At 40.9% G+C, this 24,537-nt stretch overlaps 1 protein-coding gene across 1 annotated transcript in view; it reads right to left on the reverse strand.

Moving 5' to 3' along the window:
- The window catches only part of Tnni3k (TNNI3 interacting kinase), a 265,004-nt gene that overhangs the window by 194,220 nt on the left and 46,247 nt on the right, over positions 1 to 24,537 (reverse strand). Inside the window, exons 6-7 of the mRNA XM_059266495.1 lie at positions 7,486 to 7,584; positions 3,643 to 3,781 (exon numbers count right to left, since the gene is read on the reverse strand). Coding sequence (XP_059122478.1) covers positions 3,643 to 3,781; positions 7,486 to 7,584 — 238 coding nt within the window. The remainder of the gene's footprint in view (positions 1 to 3,642; positions 3,782 to 7,485; positions 7,585 to 24,537) is intronic.

Raw genomic sequence — 24,537 nt, forward strand, 5'->3', positions numbered from 1 at the left:
CTCTCTCTCTCTCTCTCTCTGTGTGTGTGTGTGTGTGTGTGTGTGTGTGTGTGTGTGTGTGTGTGTTCACATACAAGTGCAGGTGTTCAAAGAGATGAGAGTACCAGAAGATCCCTTAAATCCAGAAAACAGGTGGTTGGAGTCATGTGATGTGGCTGCTGGCAGTTGAACTCAAGTCCTCTGAATGATCAGTACATGCTCTTAGCAACTGAGCCATCTCTCCAGCCTCCAGCCTGACAGATTTTTATAGAGTTCTGCAGTAGCCTGTGGCATATCAAAGGAGGACCTTATATTAAAGAGCTTAAGTGTTTAACAGTGAGTTAGAAAATATTAATGAATGTAAAATAAAAGTTTTCATTTTCATCTTTGTTGAAAAGATACATTTTAAGGACTATCTCAGTATTTTCAACATCATTCCATGAGAATTTATTTTTCTTTATCCTTACCCCAAAAGACACACTAAAGCAATCCAGAGACTTGAAAACATCTGGCTGAATAGGCCAGCCACTTAAATACAGTGAACTGACAATCCTGCCTTCTGAATTACATTTGGGGCAATATTGTAACTTGAATATATTCTCATTTATGCCATTCCATTTCCATGGAAACATATTGTAATACTAGACTGCAAATTGTTCTTCTTTTGGGGCCATTCATTTAGTCTTTCTCATATGTCCATTTACTGCAAGACAAGTCTAGAGTTTAAGTAAATCATCTTCAGGGTCAGCTACATTTTTGAAAGGGTGAGTTCCCTGATGGTGAGTCTTATGCTATCCCTCACATGGGGCAGAGTGTGCTGTGTTTTCTGTAAGCACTAGGGTACGAGGAGGGCTTAATATCAAGTGTACTAGAAGGAAATAAGAATACTTAAGCGTCTGAGTCATGCTGTTTTTTTATTTTAGGTGATTGGGTAGGAAGAATGTGGTACTTGTGTGTGTCAGAAAGAAAACTCTAGAAATTATACTGTGCAGCTGAGGTATATGAGGGAGTGTGAGGCGGCACAGATTTCAATGCCTTTGCAGAAGAGTCCTTTGATCCTGGAGACATGCTGATCATAAATGGCTCTCATTTGACACTGTCAGGCTTTGGAGTTGTGCAGGAGAACAAAAAGCTGAGGCTGGCATGGATAGTAAGAGTGAAGAGTGATGCACTTCCTGATCCCACAGAAAAGCAAAGCAGTTTCAAAATGTAATGATGTTGCAGAGCTCCCCACAGGTGCACCTCTGCCTTGTCTGTGCTGAGAGAATGAATGACTGCCCAAGACTGCATAAATGAGGTCCACAACTTGCTTTTTTCCTGACAGGTCATGCTGTTTGTGATGACCATCATGTAGATGCCAGGGTTGTTGCATAGTGGCCATAGAAAACAATGCAAAAGGTGTTCCTCAATTTCTACAAACTAAAGTAGCTGATTCTGACATGATCTGCAAGCTGTTGCAGGCTCTTGTGTAGCTAGAGGTTTCCTGGTCCTGCCTGGCCCATGGTCAGGACAAATCTCTCTCACCCGCCAGTCCTGCAGCTGCTCAGACCCAACCAAGTAAACACACAGAAACTTATATTGCTTACAAACTGTATGGCTGTGGCAGGCTTCTTGCCAGCTGTTCTTATATCTTAAATTAATCCATTTCTATTAATCTATAAGTTGCCATGTGGCTTGTGGCCTACTGGTATCTTAACATCTTCTCATGGCAGCGGCTGGCAGCATCTCTCTGCCTCAGCCTTCCACTTCCCAGAATTGTCCTCTCTCCTTGTCCCACCTATACTTCCTGCCTGGCTACTGGCCAATCAGCATTTTATTTATACAGAGCGATATCCACAGCACTCTTGTCCAGGTGTCTGTGAGACACTGGACTCCCTTATCGCTGTTGCAGGTGTCTGTGAGTCACTGGACTTCCTTACTACTGGATGAAAGCATCAGTAGTAGCTTCAGTAAGTGATTACCAATTTGAATTTTGGACCCAAGGAGCTAGCAGCTCTATAGGCCTGACAACCATGTCCTTTTGGAGCTATGCATCTTTCCTGCTGCAAAGGCCAGCAGCTTTCACTGATGGGCATTTAATTAGGTCTCTAGGGGGGCAGGCAGAGGAGGCTGGATATGCCTGAGAGAATTTTATGGCCAGATGTAGCTCTGGGTGAATCTGTGTCAAAAATAAAAGTCTAGGAGGGAGTCCTTCCTCCTTAATGCTAGTTTCAATCAACTTTCCAACATTTATATAATAATTTTAAGAATTACAAAAAGACCTACGATACTGATAATCCTAAGACTTTATGCCTATCAAGTCACAGTATAACAATAGAGCATCACTTGTTGGGCAGGCTGTCAGAAGGAAATGGAATACATTGGCACAGGATTGGACAACAGTACAAATGCCTTGGGAGACTGTCCAGAAATCCCTTAACAGTTAAAAATATTCATACCCTTGGGTTCAGCAATTCTACACCTATATATGCATCCAAGAGATAAATGCATCTACTAACCAAAGGACTTATATAATAGCAAGATGTCAGAAATATTAAATTACAATCAGGAGGAAATTGGATATGCAAGCGGTAGCATATTTGGAGTCTTCTACAGTTTAAAAGGTAAGACTCTGTGTGTGGCAGGAATATGGGTAAATGTCAGGATTACCCTAGTGAGCAAAGTGTGGAGCAGGGAGATACTCAGGCTCACTGAGTAAAAGCACTTGCTGAGCCAGGCGGTGGTGGTGCATGCCTTTAGTCCCAGCACTCAGGAGGCAGAGCCAGGCGGATCTCTGTGAGTTTGAGGCCAGCCTGGCCTACAGAGTGAGATCCGGGACAGGCACGAAAACTATGCAGAAAAATCCTGTCTCAAAAAACCAAAAAAGAAAAAAGAGAGGAAAAAGGCACTTGCTGAGCAAGCAGGAGGACCTGAGTTCAAATCCCAGTATCCACGTGAGAAGCTGTGTGTTACTCAGGAGTGCCTGTGACCCTACTGCCAGTGGAAGCAGAAACAGGAGGATTGGTGGTATATTCTGGCTCTTAGCTGTGTGCTCTTGGTTCACAGAGAAACCTTATATCAAGGGACAACATCAAAGTAATAGAACAGGATATCAAATGTTTTCCCAGTCTCTACAAGTGCCTGTGAGGACCTGAACACACACACAGGTATATACTATGTACATATGCCACACACAGATACACACACAGAGAAAATTTAAAAACACAAACATAGAATAGGACAAAATTGTTGTGGTGTTTAAGTAGAGATAAAGTGATTTGGAGCAGGAAAGTCTGGAAGATCAGTTACCTTTGGAGTTCATGACTCCAAATTTACTGAATTTTCTATATGTTAATTATACCTCAACTGAAGGAAAAGATCAGTGAATAACAACTGATAGGACCAATCTATCTAGAATGTTGCTTCCTAACACCAGGGAACTGGGTGTTTGAAAAACTGAACTGAGGGGAATAAAGAAATACTCTCATTGGAATTTAACAAATAAACTTTTAAAATAAATTATGACTTGTGGCACACATTTGTTAGCCCACATCTGCAGGAGTAGTCAACTCCAAGTTTGTTCCTAGGAGAGCAAGGGAAAGACACACCAGCGTGACGTGAAGGTGGCAGACAGCAAGGGAAAGACACACCCATGCGACGTGGAGGCGGCAGACACCACCTTACCATCTGCTCTGCTCCCCTCTTCTATCAGGAGTTTCACAATGTTGAAGAACCCTTTGGCAGAGGCCAGGTGCAGAGGCCTGTCTCCAACTTCACCGCTTACATTGACATCAGCACCAAACTTCAAAAGAACACTGGTTACCTGAAAGAGCCCATCATTTGAAATTCGTTTGGAAAAACAATCGTGTGTTCTTGGGGCACATGCCTGTAATCTTAGGGACTGAGGCATTGGAAGGCAGAGGCAGGAGGATCAAGAGTTCAAGGTCTTCCTCAGCTGCAGAGTGGGTGCTTCCCTAGGTTGTGCTACGTTAAGCCCCAAATCCCAAAAAACACAATGCACAACTTCTACTGTCTAAAACACCTACACTATCTCTTGGTTTAACTTTTACCCCAAAATAACAAAAAATCCTATAGCAACTAGTTAAAAACAATAAAGAATTTATTTTATCACTGAAAAGGAGTCCAATGGTAAAGCAATTTCATTCTGGGGCTCCTCCCTAGGGAATGGTGCCACCCACAGTGGCAATTTCACATTTCAATTAACAATTAAGACAATCTTCCATGGACAGGGCCACAGGCCAACTTTTAATAGACAATCCCTCATTGATGTGCTTGTCTTAGGTGATTCGAGAGTGTGCCAAGTTGACACTTAGAACTAACCAGCATAGTGTCACACACAGACTGGAAGATCCAGGGGACAGGGTTGGTAGCTGGAATCACAGTCTGACCTACATAGGCTCTGGGCCCTCAGATGAGTAGTTAAGTTACCACTGTCTGATGTTTTCAGTGTTAGGGTTGGAACCCAGGACCTCACACTTTCTAGGCAAGTGTCTTATCAATGACCACCCTGACACACACACACACACACACACACACACACACACACACACACACACTGACTAATTTCATGCCAAGTGCCTCTGACATAAAGTGGAAATCATGGTCAGACTTAAGTTACAGGTTGTGGTGAGGACCAGAGGAGATGATATATTTAATGTGCCAAGCACAGTGGCTAACATATAGCAAAATAGTGCAATAGACATTTGATAGAAGTTCTCAACTAAGCATTATCTGGTGGCAGATGGGGAAAGACCTTTCCATGAAGTGTACCAGCAAAAGCATGGACTTGGAGGCCCAGCTCATACATATTAGATGTCACTGTGATCCAATGAGCTAATCGTTTGAGACCTCAGTTTCTTCACTGTTAAAATGGGAGCAGTAATGCTCTATCTCTTCATGCTGCTGTGAGGATTAAGTTAGTGCTCGTAAGGTATGCAGAACAATGCTTAGCCCTAAACATCCATTCACAGAAACGGCAACACACCCGAGAACTGTATGCATTTTACTCTTCCGTTGGCTAATGAGCAGATCTACATTCACTTTGGCCATCAGAACCTTGCCAGCTAAGCAAATCTTCCTACGCCTGCCATTTCTGTGACTTCATAACAGACAGCTTAAGCTCTCCCAGAAGTCAATTGTCTATTAAGTGCTATTATTACATATGCAGGAAATACTGCTCTCGCTAGGAGCACCTGTTCCTCCACTTACAATTAAGTGAATAAACAAAAGACAAGAAGCAGGGTGTACCAGCACACTCATAGGCTGAATTTGCCACTCTCTGCATCAGCGTATTTCAGCAAATGACAACAGTTTCCATAAATTACTGGTATGCTGCCTTCACTCAGAAAGTGAGTCCCTTATCATAAAAGGGCCATTCACATTTTAGCATAATTTGTATGGCTGTGACTATATTTTCAGGAAAAGTAAACAAATTTAGCTCTTCACTAACATATATAGAGGCTCTTTATCTCTCTGCTGGGTGATGAGGTTAATCAGCAAAGTTGATGACTCTGCAAACAGCATGCACACTACACATCCTGCTCCTGCCTAGTTCCAGAACATGTGGGGTTTTCCTATCATCCAACTTTTGGAGCATGCGCACATGCTATGGACAGTGCCTAGCTCCCCAAGCACCTGGGTATACTCTGAGTAGCATGTCGATGGACTGCCAAGTTTCATACTTCAGAGGTTCAAGAGGGTGAAAGCATATGCCAGCTAGCAGGGACACAAAGGCACAGATGGACCTCTCAGGGAGCACTGGAATGGGATTGCTGTAGCTGAAGTTTTCCTGGTCCTGCCTGGCCCATGGTCAGGACAAACTTCTCTCACCTGCCAGTCCTGCAGCCACTCAGACCCAAGTAAACACACAGAGACTTATATTACTTATAAACTGTATGGCTGTGGCAGGCTTCTTACTAGCTAGATCTTATATCTTAAATGAATTCATTTCTTTAAATCTACACCTTGCCTTGTGGCTCTTGGCTTACCGTATCGTACATCTTGCTTCTCATGGCTGCTGTTGGTAGTGTCTCCTGACTCAGCCTTCCTCCTCCCAGAATTCTTTTCTCTGCTTGTCCTGCCTATACTTCCTGCCTGGCTACTGGCCAAGCAGCATTTTATTTATCAACCAATCAGAGCAGCACATTCACAGCATCCCCAGCAGGTTGCTGTGGAAGAGTTCACAGGAAGATCAAGACTACACAGATGAAGAGCAGTTTTGTTTGGTTTCTACTTACTTTTGTATTTCTGAGTTTATTTGGTTCTTTTCAGTTTTTTTTTTTTCAAAATAGCTAAGGGGTAGTGTTTGAAATCAGCACAGGAAGTGTTTGTCTTTCACTATGCAGAGGTGGGAAATCAATAGACTTTGGAGTTAGAACACATTGTTTTGAATTCTGACTTTACTGTTTAGTTAAATTGCCTGGGTTTGGTGGTTTTCTGTATTGGCTCACAGAGAAGGGGCTTGTGGCCTGATAGAGAAGGCACAGGGCGGGACGCTAGCCAGCCTGGGTGAACACTCCAGCTCTTCTTTTCTGAGCCGTCTGACTCGAATGCTACCTGCTCTGCTGGGCTTTGGATGTCGTGTTGGCAACCGGGGGCAAATGACACCCAAATTATGAAATACTTCTGAAGGTCTGTGCCCCTGACAGCCGCAGGATCTTATTTGCAAGGCTGCTGGGAAGTTCTGGCATTCTCCGCCCTTCCTCACGTGACAGACCTCTCACTCCCTTTTTCTTGTCCATAGCTGGCTCTCATTTCCTTCCCTCTCACACAGACAGACCCTGGAGAACCATCAGGCCTGACAGTAAACCTGAGGCAATCTCCTGAAGATTTTGAACCTGATCACAAACTCGAGTTTTTTGAAGGCAAGTCACAGGCTCAGAGCCAGAGCAGACACTGATTTCAGGCGAGATGTTTCAGTCTCCAACATCCCCTGAGAGCAGAAAAGAGGAACTACATTTCTGAAAGACACCTGCTTCAGAGAACTGCTGGCAGGGCCTTTGTGCTATGTTTCGTGCCTACTCTATTAGCATCTCAACAGTGGTATGCACTGTGCGTCTCCCATTTCTGTGTAAAGGCATCCCTGGAAAGTCCATATCATAAATATTTTCCCATTAAGAAATGAATATCAGAGGTACTATATAGACTACAGACAGCTATAAAACTGGAAAACATTTGTTTTTCTAAATTCAGGTTGCCTGATTCCCATTTCTGCAAACCACAATGCATACCCTAGTGTCTGCTTCCTGTGCTAAGACAGGAACAATGATTGCCAAAGCATTGTAATGTCTGTGTGATCTACAAGCTCCTACGCATGGAGCTGATGAGAATATCGTACAAATTATCCATGTGATACTGGGGTTCAAAGCCAGGACTCTGAGCATATGAGACAAGGTCTCTATCTATCACTGAGTTATGATGATGCTTGGAGAACACCTTAAACATCCTTTCATTGAAGCCAACCCTGTGGCAGCCCACCAGCCTTTGTAGTTCTCAGTACAGACCTACCTGCTCATGCCCATAGTAGGCTGAGATGTGCAGTGGAGTGAAGAAGACTGCATCTTGAACATTAACGTTGGCTCCATGTTTCAGCAACACTTCTGCAGCCTAGATGAGAAAGGGGTACTTGTTAGGGACCTCTCCTAGGGCGGCCACACATCTGAGTTTAGTTTGTCAGTAACCATGCATAGCTCCCGTTCAGGAAGTCTATTCTGAAACATCATTCTTCCATCTCCTTTCCCTCTTGCCTTTGACTAGAAAACAAGCATCGACATTTTACATATGACATTTAAGGGCCCTCTCAGTCTGATAGCATCACTGTTTGCTTTATTTATTGTATGCATGTGTGTTTTTGTATTCATGCATGCTATGAGCAGGTCAGAGGACAACATCTACAATGTGGGTCTCAGGGATTAAACTGAGGTCATCAGGCTTAGCAGTAAGTGACTCTACTTGTGGATCCACCCTGCAAGCCTTGACGGTATCCTTCCGAACATGTCTCTCAATCCTCTCTTCTATGCAATGAAAGAGCATCCTGTTTCCTCCTTTTTAAAGGTTTATTCTCATATTGCCATCAGTCAGAATTTCCTTCCTGTCTACAGAGCTTTAAAACCCAACCAAAATGCCACCTCTTCTCAGGTTTCTGTAGCTGGAGAATTTTTCTCCAGCTCCCACCGCCAAGTCCCGCCAGTCCCGGACCCCACTTATAAAATAAACACACAGACTCTTACATTATTTAAACTGCTTGGCCATTAGCTCAGGCCTATCATTGTCTAGCTCCCACTCTTATATTCAGCCCATTTCTATTAATCTTTACTTTGCCACGTGGCTTGTGGCTTACTGGTACTTTACATCTTCCTTGTCTTGGCAGTGGCTCCAGCCGGTCTCCCTTTCCTTCCTCCTTCCTCAATTCTCCTCTCTCCTTGTCCCACCTATACTTCCTGCCTGGTCACTAGCCAATCAGTGCTTTATTTATATAGAGCAATATCCACAGCAGGTTTCCTCAGTTTCTTTCTCTTCGTTGCAATCTCTTTGGCTGAAACTAGATCTTCTCTACTTGTCTAGGAAAGGTTGATTTCACAGGTTCTGCTGTGTTGAGGTCTGAACACAAGACGTTCTGCTTGGACTCATGATTGCAAAGCTGATCCCCAGAAGGTGGTGCTATTTGGGGAGGTAGGGATGAATGAAGTGATGGGGGCAGGCTCTTGGGGTTATATTATCCCTGATCACTTTCTTCTGTCTTGCTTTCTTCTTCCTAGTTGGTGGTGAGGTGGACAGTCCTCTTTCACTTGCTCTAGACTCCATGAGGTCCTTCCCAATCATGTGGACCCTTAAAAGGCACAGACTGGACCCTTTGGAATCAAGAGCTGGAGGAACAATAACCCGCCCTGCCTTCCTTTATATTTTTCTTTTGTTGTTGTTGTTGTTTTTGCTTGGGTATTTTGTAACAATGATACAAAAGTACCTATTACAAGTTAATCTTTTCTGGGTTGTTATGGGTGGGTGCAAACTGTTATCCACACATGTAGAGGAGGAAGAAAGGAGATTTTTACAAATTTATGTCTTCCTCACAGGTAAACAGAAAGAGAACAGAGCTTTGCCTTTCATTGCTTCTCTGTGTTCTCTGTCATCTCTTGATGTGCCCAGGTAGCTGGATTTAGAGTACCCTGTTCTGCTGTCTTTCATGTGAAGCCTGATGACTCTCCAGGCTGTTTTCACCAAAGAATGACCTCAGATACATTTTTTCTAGATAGTGTTATATTCATTCCTTAAAGTATATTTGGTTTCAGTGAGGACTTCCCTAATTTATAGGCTAGTCTTCAGCTGACACACAATGGAGAAAATTTTTCAAAGTCTGTTAGATGGGAAACAGAAGTTTGGGAGACATAGGCTCCTAACACCACTTGTGTCCCAATAAGCCAGAATCCTCATGTGAGCCAGGGATTGTCATAGTTGGAGAAGGCCATGGGCATTTCCAACCATAGCCCTGGATTTTAAAATGGTAGCCATTGAGGAATAGAGAAATCAAGAAATGTCTGAAGGTCAGAGGTCAGGCCAGTATCAGGAGGGCGGTGACTCTCCAGTCTCACTCCCTAATTTGTTATATGAGCTTTAGGGGTTACACGGTCCCTGGCCATGTCTGTCTCCTGCTCTGCATCCTGACTATCAATGAGGTAGATGACTCCCTTTGCCACTGTTGTTTACACTTTTATTGTCATAACAGAACTAAGTCTGAGTGTCACACACCAAAGATAAGAGACTGACTTTGGACTTCTGGGGTTCTGGGTAGCTCCAAAAATATAAGCAGGTGCTTCATTTTTTTAAAAGACATTTCCAGGATTGAGCATTAGTTTATGTTTGGATACTTCAAGTTGATGATCAGAAGAACATATGGTATATGCAGTAAGTTGTTCTCCTAATAAAAATTGAAGTTATAATTTTTATTGGTAGAAGGTTACATATCAGGCACTGGACTTTTTCAATAGAACTTAGAATCTGCTGTATTTTATACAGAAAGACAGACACTGCTCTCCCATTTTAAATGGATCCTTGGGGTGACCAAGTGACACACTTATGGTCAACCAGCCAGTATGAAGGACAGGCAGAATACAAATTAAGGTCTGCCTACTTCAAATTTTGCTTCCATCAGGCTGCTTCTGTGAGCATGGTCTCATTACCATTAAGTAAAGGGGACAAACCACAACCCAGGCTGGAAGAAGCCACCAACTGTAGGACTCCGTAGATCAGTTGGAAATGAATGCCAGGGTCATTAGTAAGACATGTCTGGTATCTGAGGCTTCCTGTGATTGCAAGTCCAGTCTCAGGCACTCTGAAATGAGGCTGTTAATCAGCCAGGGAGGTGAGGCTCTTTATAATTTCTGTTATTTTAAATATTACATAAAACAAAGTGGATATCATGAATTTTTACTATAAAAAAGGACTCTCAAATATTAACATGCAGAGCCAATTTCTTGGACTTGGCCCCATAATTTACTTTCCTTCCTGAAAGATAAATAGTCAAAAGCAGATTTCTACTCTACCAAGTTTGCACTCATCCAGCCACCGAGAAGGTCGACCTTGGGCTGAGCATCCATTAATTATGAAGTACTGGCATTCTGAGAATCTGTCAAAATGTAAGTTTTAATGAAACCACATGGAGTCATTATTGAACTGTAGGCTTTTAATAGCTTATTTTTAACTTTAAGGAAATACTCAACTATTGAGAGCATTGTCTGTGGGAATTCTGTGTTTTCAGTTATATGAAATTATTCCATGTTGCAATTTTCAGTGTCATTCTAGACAGACTTTCTTTTAGGACTCAGGGGAATATGGGATATTTGATGTGCAAGCATGTCTGCCAGTTGGGCTAACACAAAGGTATTTATGTAGACATTTAAATAAAAAGCTATACAATCATTTTACCCAAGCTTCTTCTACCCAGAACAGGAAAGCGTTGATAAATCTACTTTATACTCTTCCTATTACAGTCCCAGGGAGTCATATATTGACTCCATTCTATTTGTTGCTATGGCAGATGCCTGTAGGTATACAATAATTGTGGATATTGACTCTTTTTAATCAAAGAGAAAAAAAGAGGACAATATATCTGCTGTCATGTACAGGTGAATTTAAAGGTAGATAATGACAATCTGCTTTTATGATAAGAATGTTAAACAATGCAATCCATTAAATGCCTACTGAACTTCTTTTTTTTTTTTTTTTTTTTTTGGTTTTTCGAGACAGGGTTTCTCTGTGTAGCTTTGCGCCTTTTCCTGGAACTCACTTGGTAGCCCAGGCTGGCCTCGAACTCACAGAGATCCGCCTGGCTCTGCCTCCCGAGTGCTGAGATTAAAGGCGTGCACCACCAACGCCCGGCGCCTACTGAACTTCTATTTCAAATCAATCTTCAGCAATGCCTAAGTGTTTGATTCATGGCAGGATGTATAACTGGGCTTTTAAATATTATTCAAATCATCTCATGAAGATTTTTTGGATAATCTGGGTGTGGTGGTGTATGCCAGACATCCTAACCTTGAGAAGTATGAAGCAGAATGATCACCACAAATTCAAGGACCCCTGGCCAACAGGGTGAGACTCAGTCTCAAAAAAGTAATCACATAGCATATATTTTGCTATTTCAAATTATTGTGGAAAATGTTGTCTTAATATTTTCCCTCAAAATGCCATAATAAAATTTCTTAGAAAATAGTAAACTAGAAACAAGTGTTATCTCATGAGCTCTGAGCAGACTACAGATGCTTTCAGGCGGTGAGCTGTATCAGATTTAGATTTGTATAGCTGACAGAAATATAATTGCAGTGGGAATCTGGTAGTCATTGTATCTTGGGGTAAGTATTAGAATGTAAGAGTTGTTTCTTACTGTATCTAGGGTAACAATAGACCATATTGGTGTTTGTTGAAGGTTTCCAGACCTTGAAGAAATCACAGTAAAGAAAGGAGGTTGTTTTCTATGACTTGTAGAGTTGTTTTTCTGAGGAAGTTTTCCATTCATTGCATGACTTTGTTACAAGACTATCCAGGCACACTGGGAGGTCTTGAGTTATCGGGTACTGCAAACAGTTCACAATAAGGATTAAAGTTGCAGGGCTGTAATAATTTCAATCAGAGAACATATAGAATAGATCAAAGGGGCTTTGGTGTGAAGAACTCACTATACCCCAAACACAACCTTTGTGTACAATCAATAAATATGCTTCTGAATGGAGGTTAGAGGTTCAGTTCACAGAAAGTGTTCCTCCCTGTTGTCAGAGTCTAAAATTACATTCTGGGGTGACTCTCCTTCTTTGAACAGCCCACACAACACAGAATACCCGGCAATACTAAAGTATAAACTGGTAATAGTACCTTGAAGTAACAGGAAGAAAAGGACCACAAAGTGCTTTAAGTAGCTGGTTCATTAGCACAGAAATTGGATCAGTACTCTTTATTTTGAGAGTGGAACAATCATGATATGAACTACCCATTTTAGATACTTTAATTCTCCAGGTTATCCCTGGAGAGGTCCAAGGAAGTCTCTCTCCTTCTTTAGCTTGTGGTTTTAATGCTCATGTGCACATTATGCCTCTTCACTCTAGAATCCCACTCAGCAACTTCTTTTATCATTTGTTTTATGGTAGTCACTTGGTAGCTATAAAGGAAGAAAATATGATAACACAAAGAGGAATTAGATGCTCCAGGGAAGAGAAACAGAACAAGGTAATTCTTGATTATATAAAATGCCAATTAGTGTAAGCTGCAATGACCAAAATATAATTTTGTGTCATACATCAACAAATATCTATATTTGAAATTATAACTTCCAAACTTAAGTGATAATTCATTTCCAATTTCTTCTTTGGAGTCCTCTTTAAACTCATGCTTATATTTGTGGTTTCCTTAAAATTTGTAGTTAGTACGAAGCCATAGCTTTATGGCCTACATCTGACCATTACTACTGAGATGAAGAAGAAGGACCAGGAAATGGATCTCTGATGGGGAATCCTTATCTTCAAGGCTTTCAAGAGAAAACATGTTTTAAAGTCTGTGCCTCATTAGTTCAAAAGGATGTCAAAGGCATCTATAAAGCAGTTGAACACTGAGATGTCTCAAATCAAATTGGAGACTATTATATGCTATTCATTGCAATGTTTTCCTTTTATACACTAGAAACATATTTTTAACACCAAACAGGATGTTTAATATTTATCTATCATTCCCAATACTTAAGTATCAAATTATTATATCTTTCAATCATATTAAGTTAAACAAGCATGTTTACTTCATTAGTATGCAAATGTGCTTGTCTTCAATAAATGGTAAATTTATTTGTATACCAAATAATTGTTATGTAATAAATATCTTCGTGATTTATTATGAATATATGTCTTATTTGTACACCTATTTAATGTAACTGTATACTCAGGCTTGCATGAAAAATCTCTTGGGTGGAAACAGTTCATGGATGAGAAAGGTCAGGAAGCCATGCTCTGTACTCTGTAGAGTTTTCCACATAGGTCATCGCTGAACATTTCTGTAATAACCTTTGAAAACCTAGCACAGCTCTAATTAAGTGTTTGACTACAGAATCCTACTGGAAAATCATTTCTCCAGGCTGTCACAGAAGCAAGGTTCCCTTTCTCCAATCTTTCCTTATGACTTCACATTAAAATTAAATTTGATTTTAAAATTATCCAGAAGGTGATTTCATGGGCAATTATTATCAAAGACACTAAAAATGTCACCATTTTTTAAGTTGTGAAATAAAGCTTAAAAACACAGTTGTATGTGTTTGTGTTTATATGTGTGTGTTGAACAAATTCTACTAAGTATATGAACATACTGTCATTTTTCAGGAAGTGATGAGAACCCGAGAAGAGAAGCAGTGGCTGAGGAGCGAAAGACCACAAGGATCAGAGCAGTGAGGCTGATGACTGCTGGTCCTTACTAACAGCAGAATTATAGCAAGGCTAAAGATTCTTATGTTTCCATGGAGGTGAAAATTGAAAACCCATGCACCCCAACACACACACACACACACACACACACAAAGGACCAGCAGTAGAAGATGAAGGGCCCAGGAGAGTTTTAATGAGGTGAATATGCTGGGTTATGATGTTATATGTACAAAGGTGAACCGGTAAGACCCTCTGTTTTGTATGCTGCCAAATATCAGAATGAATTAAGAGCGTCTGTAATGTAATTACAGCAGAGTGAGAGGAGATATATGTAGAATATTTGTGGTTAAAAACTTGAGAGGAAGGGACCCTGAAAGGGAATAAGAAGTAGTAGCTAGGAAGGAAGAGCAGCCCAAGGAGTAGCTCCCCAAAGAGCCTACAAAAGGTTTGTAAGTGGGGGGCTCATACTTTCTGCAGCCACCATTCAGCCATTGTGGTGCTGTGCCGTTGGCTCCCTAAGACACAGGCCTTTTTGATCATGTCTTCGTGTGAGAGTCTTATTTTAATATCCCTGGCTGATAACCCAGGCTTTCAGCATCTGCTGTTAGGAACACACAGTGTTCTATGTATTTCTAAAGCCTCAATCTTTTCTTATGAGATTTATTTACATAGCTTACCACAGGCCCCATATATTCCACTGAATTACAATTGCTAACACTTGGAAGTTGGAGTAAGAGTTACAGTTCTTCTTCCCATTATGTCCCCAAACTGCTTGGCGTGCAGCCTGGACATCACATGGGAGAAGAATTCATACCTGGCAAGCAATTTTCTCTGGACTTTTTTTTTTCAAACCAACCCTCCCATTCCTTTATCTACTCAAAGAAAGCTCCTTTGGAGAAGTGTTTGGGAAACAAAAGTGCTATGCATCGGTTTGAGACTTCATAATTATATTCTGCAGCTGACTCAACTGAGGGGGCACAGAAAGAGAGCACCTCTCAGACAAGATGAAGTGGTATGAGCCCTCCCAAGGAATTATGGCAGTAATTAATGGATCCTAGCAGCTGGGTTTAAAAACAAAAGAGACGACATGAACAATGAAGTTTCAGGGTCAGTACAATTGTAAGCACACATCTAGAATACTCAGTAATTTCTTTTCTGAGCTTCCCCGTTAATTAACGCCAGAAAACTGACTACCTGATGAACTGCAGGATACCATGCTAATTTGCTGTAGGACAACAGATGTTAGTCCTCCATTGTTCCTTAAGGGTTCCTTATTTAACAGCAATGTTGGAAACGTTAGCTACAAATTCCGCAGAGTAAGTGGCACAAGGAGACCAGCATACCCACAGTGGTAGAGGCTTTCCAAGTACCTGGAACACCACAGTTTGACAGGTACAGAAGCCACAATAGAATGGATCATGTGCTTTTTAGACTAAGAGCCTGTGACAATAAACACCTTCTGTGCCTCTACCAGGGATCTGTAACAGGACAGAAGACACATGGGAATAAACCCACTAACCCTCCTAAGCCCTGTATACAAATGCAGGCGTATAAACCAAAACCCCAGTGATAAAACTCAGATCCAGTTTTTTGCTTCAGAAAGGGATAAAAATACATGGCTTGGACTCAGTCTTGGTCTTTCCAAGCTCACCACGTGGCTAGCACACGATAGAACCTGGGCACAAATAACCCTTGGCAGTTTTGTCCCAGTATTCACATGCCTAATCTGTACACTGTTTAATGCTGCTGTAGAGCAGCAACAACCAAGAATCCAAAGCAGCACTGTACTAGGAATGTGAGTTTTTTCATTTTAAATCTTTTCTTTTTAAGTATGTAGTTGACTCAGAACTCACCATAAATTCTGTGATAGAATTGGGTTTTGTGGCATGTGCATAGGTTTAGCAATCTCCCCGAATGACTCCTAAACACTACAGGCACCAGCGAAACCCAGGTGACATATACAGGGTATCACGATTCCAAGCAAGAGCACTATTAGCTCAGAAAAATAGAGTTGCCGCAGTAGCTGCTTTCACGGTCCTCCCTGCTTCTTTTTAGGAAAAGATGGTGCTAAGCATGCAGCTAGCACATGCAAGTGTCCTCAGGTAGTGGACCCTCATCGTTTAGATGTAGCAAGCCATCTATGCACCCATCCCTGCATCTGTCAGAGTCACTGAGAGATGTTACACATTTATATAATATAAATAGTATTGGTCATCCAGGAGGCTAATTCCTTTGAGTGTGGGCTGACATAATGACTTATTTCTACTGACTAAGATGAGGCAAAATGTATGAAATGCCATTGACAGTACTAGGAAGATCTGATTGTGACTTCACTTGACACTCTCTTTTTGATCTGTGCCTTTCCTTTTTTTCTAAAGGAAACAGTATACTTGGTTGTGTGAGCTACAGGGCACTGGATGATGTCAGAACACTGCAAACCTGTCAGCATCCACAGAAGTGTGGATGCAGAGCCTCTTCCCATCAGTTACTGAGATAGCCACAGTTCTGCCTAATGTGCTGCAGCTTTCTAAGACCACTCAATTCAGGGGCCGTGGATAGCTCACCCTCATCTTTGAGACATGAAAGCCCTGCAAGATAATAAATGTTATTTTACAAGTCACAAAATGTCAGTGCAATCTCTAACCACAGGGAGATCAAGCTTTGGTATAATCCCTGTCATTGCCTAGATAGTTCAAAGTTTTGGTACAATTTCTAATGTAATCATAGCTCAAAGGTTTGGTGACTTAATAGAACTGGTTGGACATCAGCATTGAATAACAAAGTTCACTGAGATAGGACATTCAGGGAGCCTTGCAACTGGCCCAGCACTGTCAAGATCTCCAGGCTGTAGCATACCAGGAAACACTCAGATGGTTGCTAGCCAATTCCTGGAGATGAAAGGGCATTTAGTTCAGAGGCTGGAGCAGCTGGATGGGTAGAGGACTGTAATTCATACAACGGAGTACCAGTGACCTGAGAGCTCCACAAAGGAAGAACTTCCTCTCATGCACAAGATGCCCCAGAGAACTGCTGCTGACTAGGATGTGAACCATGAAGAGGTTAATGATAACTTTGCCCAGAATCCAACAGGTATAATGGCAAGGCTGCTTCTGCCACCCAGAATGGAAAACCCTTATGATTCATGGGCATTAGGTGAAGTGCTCAGCAGAGACAGCTACAGTAATGGGTGATAAGCTCCACCAATGGTTCCCTTCAGTCTGGCCATCTGATTCTTCAACGTTAGGCCTGGAAGAATCACAGAGTATCCACGTACATTATCTGTGACTTAGTGAGGGTGTTGACAATGCACATAGAAAATTCCTGTCTGTAGGAATTCAAAACATCCAGTACATAGTCTCACAGTGTTCTCAGTGTCTAGAATATGGTCAGGAATTACTAGGAATGCACAGACAGGAAACATGGCATACAGTGAAAGGAGTAAGCAATCAAGTCTTACCTAGAGCTGAGCACAGTCAGAATTGCCAAGAGGGATAAGAGAATAGAGTAGATACTGAAATATTTCTGTGTGGTTAGACAGCTCAGAAGAGTCATGAACATATATTAAAGACCTACATCCAACTTATAGAGATAAAACTATAATATATAAAATTAAAATATTTTAGATAGTATAGATAATATACATTCTATAGAAGAATATATGAGTAACTTTGATAGCATAGTTATCAATATGTAAAGGAAATATGGAGAGGAAGGAGAATTCCTTAAAAATGAGAAGTACTGTTGAGACTTCAGCCAATGTATGCAGTATTATCCACGTTTTTGCATGTGTGTGTTGGCCTTTTCTTTATCCTCTTCCATTATCTCCTTTTATGGAATGCTTGTTCAGATCTTTGGATCACAATAATATTTGATTGAAAGAACTTTATTTCATTATTGTATTTAGAAGATATTTCACTGGGAATAGAATTTTAAATTATGCATTCTTTAATTTCAATCCTTTAAAACTATTATTCTGTCTCCTCATTTATTTCCATGTGTTCAGAGAGAAATTTTGCTGGCCTCATTACTTTTGCCCCCGAGGACATTCGTGCTTTGCTTTCATTCCCTCAGCTTTTGACTTCTACAGCTTTTTCTCCTTATCACCTTCTTGAGCAGTTTAGTGACCATGTACTAATAATATCTGGATTTCTTTCAACCTCTACTGCTCTGAGGCTATTGAGTTCCCTGTATAGGAGAGCTTACGCATTTCATTAATTTGGGAAAATGTTCTCATTATTTAAATACTGTTTTATCTTCTTCCAATTATACACATATCATTGGACAATTGAATTTGTGACTATCCTCCATATCTTCTTTGGGTCCTGATTCCAGCAAATTTCTCACAAAAGATAGACAGACCGAAGCACTGGAAAGATTCCTTAGGCAGCAGCATGCCGGGCATAGTTAGAGAACTTGAGGTAGAGGAGGGATCAAGAAAGAGTGAGTATTGAGGTTAGAACAGAAGTGGGCATGCTTGTTCTAAGTAATATAAGAAGGCTTTGGAGCAGGGTAGAGAACATGAGCTGTGACACCTGTCACCACAGGCTAAAGGAGGAAAAAGAGAGGGGACACCAAGACACTCTCTTCCAGGCACAGCACAGGGTGACCATCATTTTTCCACCTTGGTAACTTTTGCTTGTGACTCCCATGCCTGTCTCTTCCCCTAGGAGAAGCTCTGCAATCCGGCAACTATAAGTAATTATTTTCAAGCCTTGAATCATATGCACTGTGTAGTGGTATTGTGTTCCCCAAAATATTGTGTATGCTAATAAACTAGTCTGGGGTCACAGAACAGAACAGCCACAATATTAAACATAGAGGATAGGCAGTGGTAGCACACATCTTTAATCCTAGCATTCCAGAGACAGAGATCTACCTGGATCTCTGTGTGTTCAAGGATACAGCCAAGTACGGTGACTCATGCCTTTAATCCCAGAAAGTGAGCCTTTAATCCAAGGGAGTGATGGCAGAAAGCAGAAAGATATATAAGGTGTGAAAACCAGAAACTGGTAGTATTTGGCTGGTTAAGCTTTCAGGCTTTGAAGCAGCAGTTCAGCTGAGATTTGTTCGGGATGAGGACTGAGAGGCTTCCAATCTGAGGAAATAGGATCAGCTGAGGAACTGGCAAGATGAGGTAGATGTGGCTTGTTCTGCTTCTCTGATCTTCCAGCGTTCACCCAATACCTGGCTCCAGGTTTGTTTTTATTAATAAGAACTTTTAAGATTCCTGCTACAGCACTGAGTAAAGAAAAGACCTTGCAATCTCTTAGTTGTTCGATAGACATGTGTTTAGTAATCGGGCGAAGGGAAGGAATGAATAGCTCACAACTGAAGCTGTATTTTACACTTCAAGTTCCCACAACTGTCCCATCTCCTTGTGGGTCTGCACTCAGTGAATCTCACTGACATTATTTGCTGCTCCTGCCCAAACTTTTCACAGTCTATGCTATGAATTTCTCTGAAGAAGATTTGTAGAATAGAAAAAATAACTTCTAGAACATTAAGATTAGCTCTGTGAAGTCTAAACAGTGGACACAGACTCTCAAGGTTTACATATCACCCAAAACTAAACTCACACAAGGGAGAGCCTGTGATGAATTTCTCTGTCCTCTGGGAAATAAAACTTGATAATAGAAGTCTATTTATAGTCAGAGCTGTAACATGCCTTTAGGAAAGCAATAATATTGGGACAAGCTATCTTGTTTCCTTAAAAATCTAATTAAAAAAAAAGAAATCTCAGTTATATTTGCCATCCACTAATGGAAAGAATCAAGTCTACAGAATTCACCAAATCTGACCCCAGTCTGGTTTTCTGACCTCACGGGACCACAGTACACAAACATGGCATGGCTAGAGGATGAGAACTCACAACAGTGATGTATTGCAATTGCTTGGCAACACTCGGTATGTTTATTTTATTTTATTTTATTTTATTTTATTTTATTTTATTTTATTTTATTTTATTTTATTTTATTTTATTTTATTTTATTTTATTTTACAATACAATTCAGTTCTACATATCAGCCACGGATTCCCTTGTTCTCCCCCCCCCACCTCCCTCCCTTTCTCCCAGCCTACCCCCATTCTCACCTCCTCCAGGGCAAAGCCTCCCCCGAGGACTGAGATTAACCTGGTAGACTCAGTCCAGGCTGGTCCAGTCCCCTCCTCCCAGGCTGAGCCAAGCGACCCTGCACAAGCCCCAGGTTTCAAACAGCCAACTCATGCAATGAGCGCAGGACCCGGTCCCACTGCCTGGATGCCTCCCAAACAGATCAAACCAATCAACTGTCTCACCCACTCAGAGGGCCTGATCTAGTTGGGGGCCCCTCAGCCATTGGTTCATAGTTAATGTGTTTCCATTCGTTTGGCTATTTGTCCCTATGCTTTATCCAACCTTGGTCTCAACAATTCTCGCTCATATAAACCCTCCTCTTTCTCGCCAATTGGACTCCTGGAGCTCCACCCAGGGCCTAGCCATGGATCTCTGCATCCGGTTCCCTCAGTCATTGGATGAGGTTTCTAGCACGACAATTAGGGTGTTTGGCCATCCCATCACCAGAGTAGGTCAGTTCGGGCTGTATCTCGACCATTGCCAGCAGTCTGTTGTGGGGGTATCTTTGTGGATTTCTGTGGGCCTCTCTAGCACTTTGCTTCTTCCTATTCTCATGTGGTCTTCATTTACCATGGTCTCTTATTCCTTGTTCTCCCTCTCTGTTCTTGATCCAGCTATGTTTTAAATACAGTTTAGTTTATTCTCTAGGGATTGTTCACTGGGCTAAAATTTTGATTTATTTTTACATACTGGCATCAAAAAAAGAATTTAAAATAGAGCAATAATGGAGTGCCACCCTTTTGATTGTTTCTCCTCTAAAGATACCTTTACCTGGAAAATTGAAGAGTTTTCTTTTTTCTGTCCAGCAAATTGCCATGACTAAGTTTTTATTTTTTTATTTTTATTTTTTAAAAAACCTATTTCTCCCCTGAACAATTTGTATATAATTTGCATGTTTATAGAAAATTTACATAGCACAGAGGCTCTAAGGTGCTGCAGTTTTCCGAATGACACCTGCAGTACACGTGTTTTCAGCCAGCGTTCATGTAGGCTCAGAAGAAGACATTCTGTGCTTCTTTCCCGACAGAACAAACTGCAAGTGAGATGGAGATTTAAAACTAACTCAAAGGTTTTCCTTTCCTAAGTCTATTTTTTAGGTAAAACAATATATGAATGCTCAAAATCATTTTGCTAAGTTCTAGAAAAAAAAATAATGGTGTTACTACTTCATATAACCAAGTGTTTGTTTTCCTCCAAATAATAGTCAAATTATAGGCAATTATTATCTATTTTAATTCATCTACTGTTATGGTTAATCTTGATTGTCATTTGGAATCAGCATGGAAACAAACCCATGACATTATCTAGGTTAGATCCATTGAGAAGGGAAGACTCAAATTAAATGTGGTTGTTCCATCCTGTGGGCTGCTATCTTGGACTGAATAAAATGGAGAAGGCAAGCTGAGTGCCAACGTGGGTCTCTGTTGCCTCAAACTCCTGCCACGCGGCCTTCAGGACCAGGATGGAATGCAAACCCAAACTGTGAGGTAACATAAATCTTCTGACTTAGTGTTTTGTTTTAATGTCAGCAACAAGAGGAGTGACTAATGCATGTATTACATCACCTCTCAATATGGCCATCATCTTATTGTTACTGTTGCTTGATAAGACACCATTACCAAAAGAAACTTGAGGAGAAAAAAACTTTATTTCACTTGCAGTTCCACATCACAGTTCATCATTAAAAGCAGTAAGGGTAGAGACTCAAGCAGGCAGGAACCTAGAGGCAGGAGCTGATGCAGGCCATAAAGAGGTGCTGCTTACTGGCTTGTTCCCCATGGCTTGCTCAGCCTGCTTTCTTGTAGAACTCAGGACCACATGCCCTGGGTGGCCTTACCCACAAGTGACTTGTCTTCCCCTATCAATTACTAATTAAAAAAATGTCTTACAGTCTTGCCAACAGCCCAATCTTATGGAGGTGTTTTCTTTATAAGGTTGCTGAGGCTTCCATCTCTCAAGTGGCATTAGCATGTGTGAAGTTGACTTAAAACTAGCTATCATAGTGATGTCACACTGAGGGAGTTTAAGGACTGCTCTCCTTGGAGAGCATCGTAGAGCCACATACCTCATGTCTGTGGTGATCATGGGCTTCTTTTGGGGTTCAATTGTCATTGTCTTGAAATTATTCCTTTTTATCTTTCTTAACTTTTAAATTTTTATTTGAAATTTTAAAAAACAAAGTATGCTTACTCATCAAAAATGATACATTTTAGAGTTATAGTATAGAGTGAAAGAGCAAGTTTCTTGGAGTTTTCAAATTCCTAGGATGTTGTTCTTTGAGATTTGAGGATAATAAATCAGTATTCTCAGAATTTTCAAAATTGTGATTATTTTAAACATACTTATACCAACCTCAATACTCTATATCAAATAGCTGCAATTCTTGTTTGGAGACTAAAACATACTGTTCAGTGCCACTCACAAAGAAATACATCTTTTCCCAGGAGGAGAATGGGTAGCATGTGGCCAAGGCTATTTTAGTAGTGACTAACTTATCCACATTGGCCTCAAAGCATCCTTCTCAGAAGAGGGCAGGTAGCCTGGAGGGGGACAGTGAAAATGCAGACATTATAAAAACGAGGGCAAGGAACTGAAAAAAAATGAAGGAGGCAGTAGCAGGCATGTGGGAAAATCACAAACACCCGCTTACTCTCACTTGAAGATTTCCCCCCTCTGTGTGGGGTTTTTAATCACTAACTAGTGAATGGGCCAGATGTCAGGGTCTCTTCTTTTCCTAAGTCTTTCATCAAGGTGTTGAGAAAGGCAAGAAGGTCAAAGTTTAGCTTGGAAATTGCCAATAGAAAATTGTCTGAATCAACACTCTGTTCTATTCTGTCTTCATTAAATACATTTCTTTCTCTTTTGTACATTTGTATGTACATATACATACATATATGCACATACTTTGTGTGCATACACACACATATGTATGTATTGGAGAGAGGGGCAGCTTCATTATATAAATCATGCTCGTCTCCTTCCTCCTCTGTCTAAATTCTAGGATTATAGGCATAAGTCAACATGCCTATTTTTTCTAACATAAATTTGTTTAAATAGTAATGTACAAGACCTTTGTGTCTCCCAGTAAAGTCAAAAGAACAAAAATAAGACCTAAATAACTTTGATGAAATTCTCCACTTTTATTTTCTTCATTTTAGTTCATTTGTAATTCTATTAACATGTTCTATCCTGTGCCCTCTACCCTGTACAAATTCACTACCATGGACCCACATTGGCACACACCAAACATCCCAGACAAAATGCAGGAGAACATCACTGAGAAGCCAGAAGCCAGAAGGACTTCCAATCACTGACTGCTTGTCATCTGAAGTGGTGGCTACTGAACTTGCATTCCATAGCCAGGGAATCTGTCCCATGGTTTTCCTAGATTTTGACATTCCTCTTCCCTTTTGATTGCCATGTGCTTCACAAATTTAAAAAAGTAAATGGATGAGCACACCAGCACACACAGTTCCTAGCATAGGAAGTCTAGCATCAGACATGCTCCAAAGCACTGCTTATCTATGCAAAGAGCCAGGAGCAAAACACAGAGATTCTAAATGCATCCAAGAATAAAGAAAGCATGGAGGCTATCATACTTAAATGCTATTAATTTTTACAAAATCAGAGAAGCATAATACAAAGCTCTCTAGTCTATGTTAATTATGATCAAACCCCAATGCTGGGGCACTTGGATATTCCTTCATGAGATACCTATACTTCTCAAAGGACTTCTCATGAGGAAAGTAGGATTTTCTACATACAGAATCCGATACATTCAGAGAAGAGACTCAAACCGAGAGACTGGAGATGGAAGCTCTGCCACGTCCTGTACTCTAGAACAAGAGTCTTCAAGTCAGTCCACAGAACAAACATTTTCCAATTACGTGGAACGCTATTTTTTTGTTCTTTATACTTTCAGAGAATATATACCCTGTGAGCTTGTGAAATAAAGGGCTCATATATACTTTTTGCCAAGTTTCAGGTTTCATACTGTTGTGTGTTAATATATTTCTAGCTGTCTTCATTTGAAAAACAAAAATCCCAGTTCACTATAGCCAGGGGAACTTATAATTGGACTAATGACTTTTTTCAATAAGGAGGAAGCTAATTAAGCAATAATCAGTTTTAGGAGCCTCCATTGCATGACAGATTTTTTTTCTTGACAGCTAGAAGCCTACAAGTTCTGAATTAATTTGTCTGGTTATAAGAATGGCAAACTTATTAGTGTATCTCACTCTAGCTCCTAAATTGTTTCACACTTGAGGAAGAATAGTAATGATTAAAAGTTCTATTTTCAAATGTTCAGCAGCTCTAAGTTTGGAATACATTGTAGTTCAAAGGCAACGATCCTTGCTTTTGGAGACTGTAAAGAAAATAAAAATAATAAAATGAGCCCGTCTAACATGAAGTAGAATATCCCTGTCTGGGCCAAAACTATGCTATACTGGGGACCAGGTAACTCAGAATTGTCTAAAAGCCAGCCTTATTTGGGCTGTAAGCAGTTAAGGGAAGCATCCTGAGTTGTCAGGAGTTGCTGAATTTGTCTATTTG

The sequence above is a fragment of the Peromyscus eremicus genome, chromosome 6 (assembly GCF_949786415.1).
Source record: "Peromyscus eremicus chromosome 6, PerEre_H2_v1, whole genome shotgun sequence".
NCBI lineage: Eukaryota > Metazoa > Chordata > Mammalia > Rodentia > Cricetidae > Peromyscus > Peromyscus eremicus.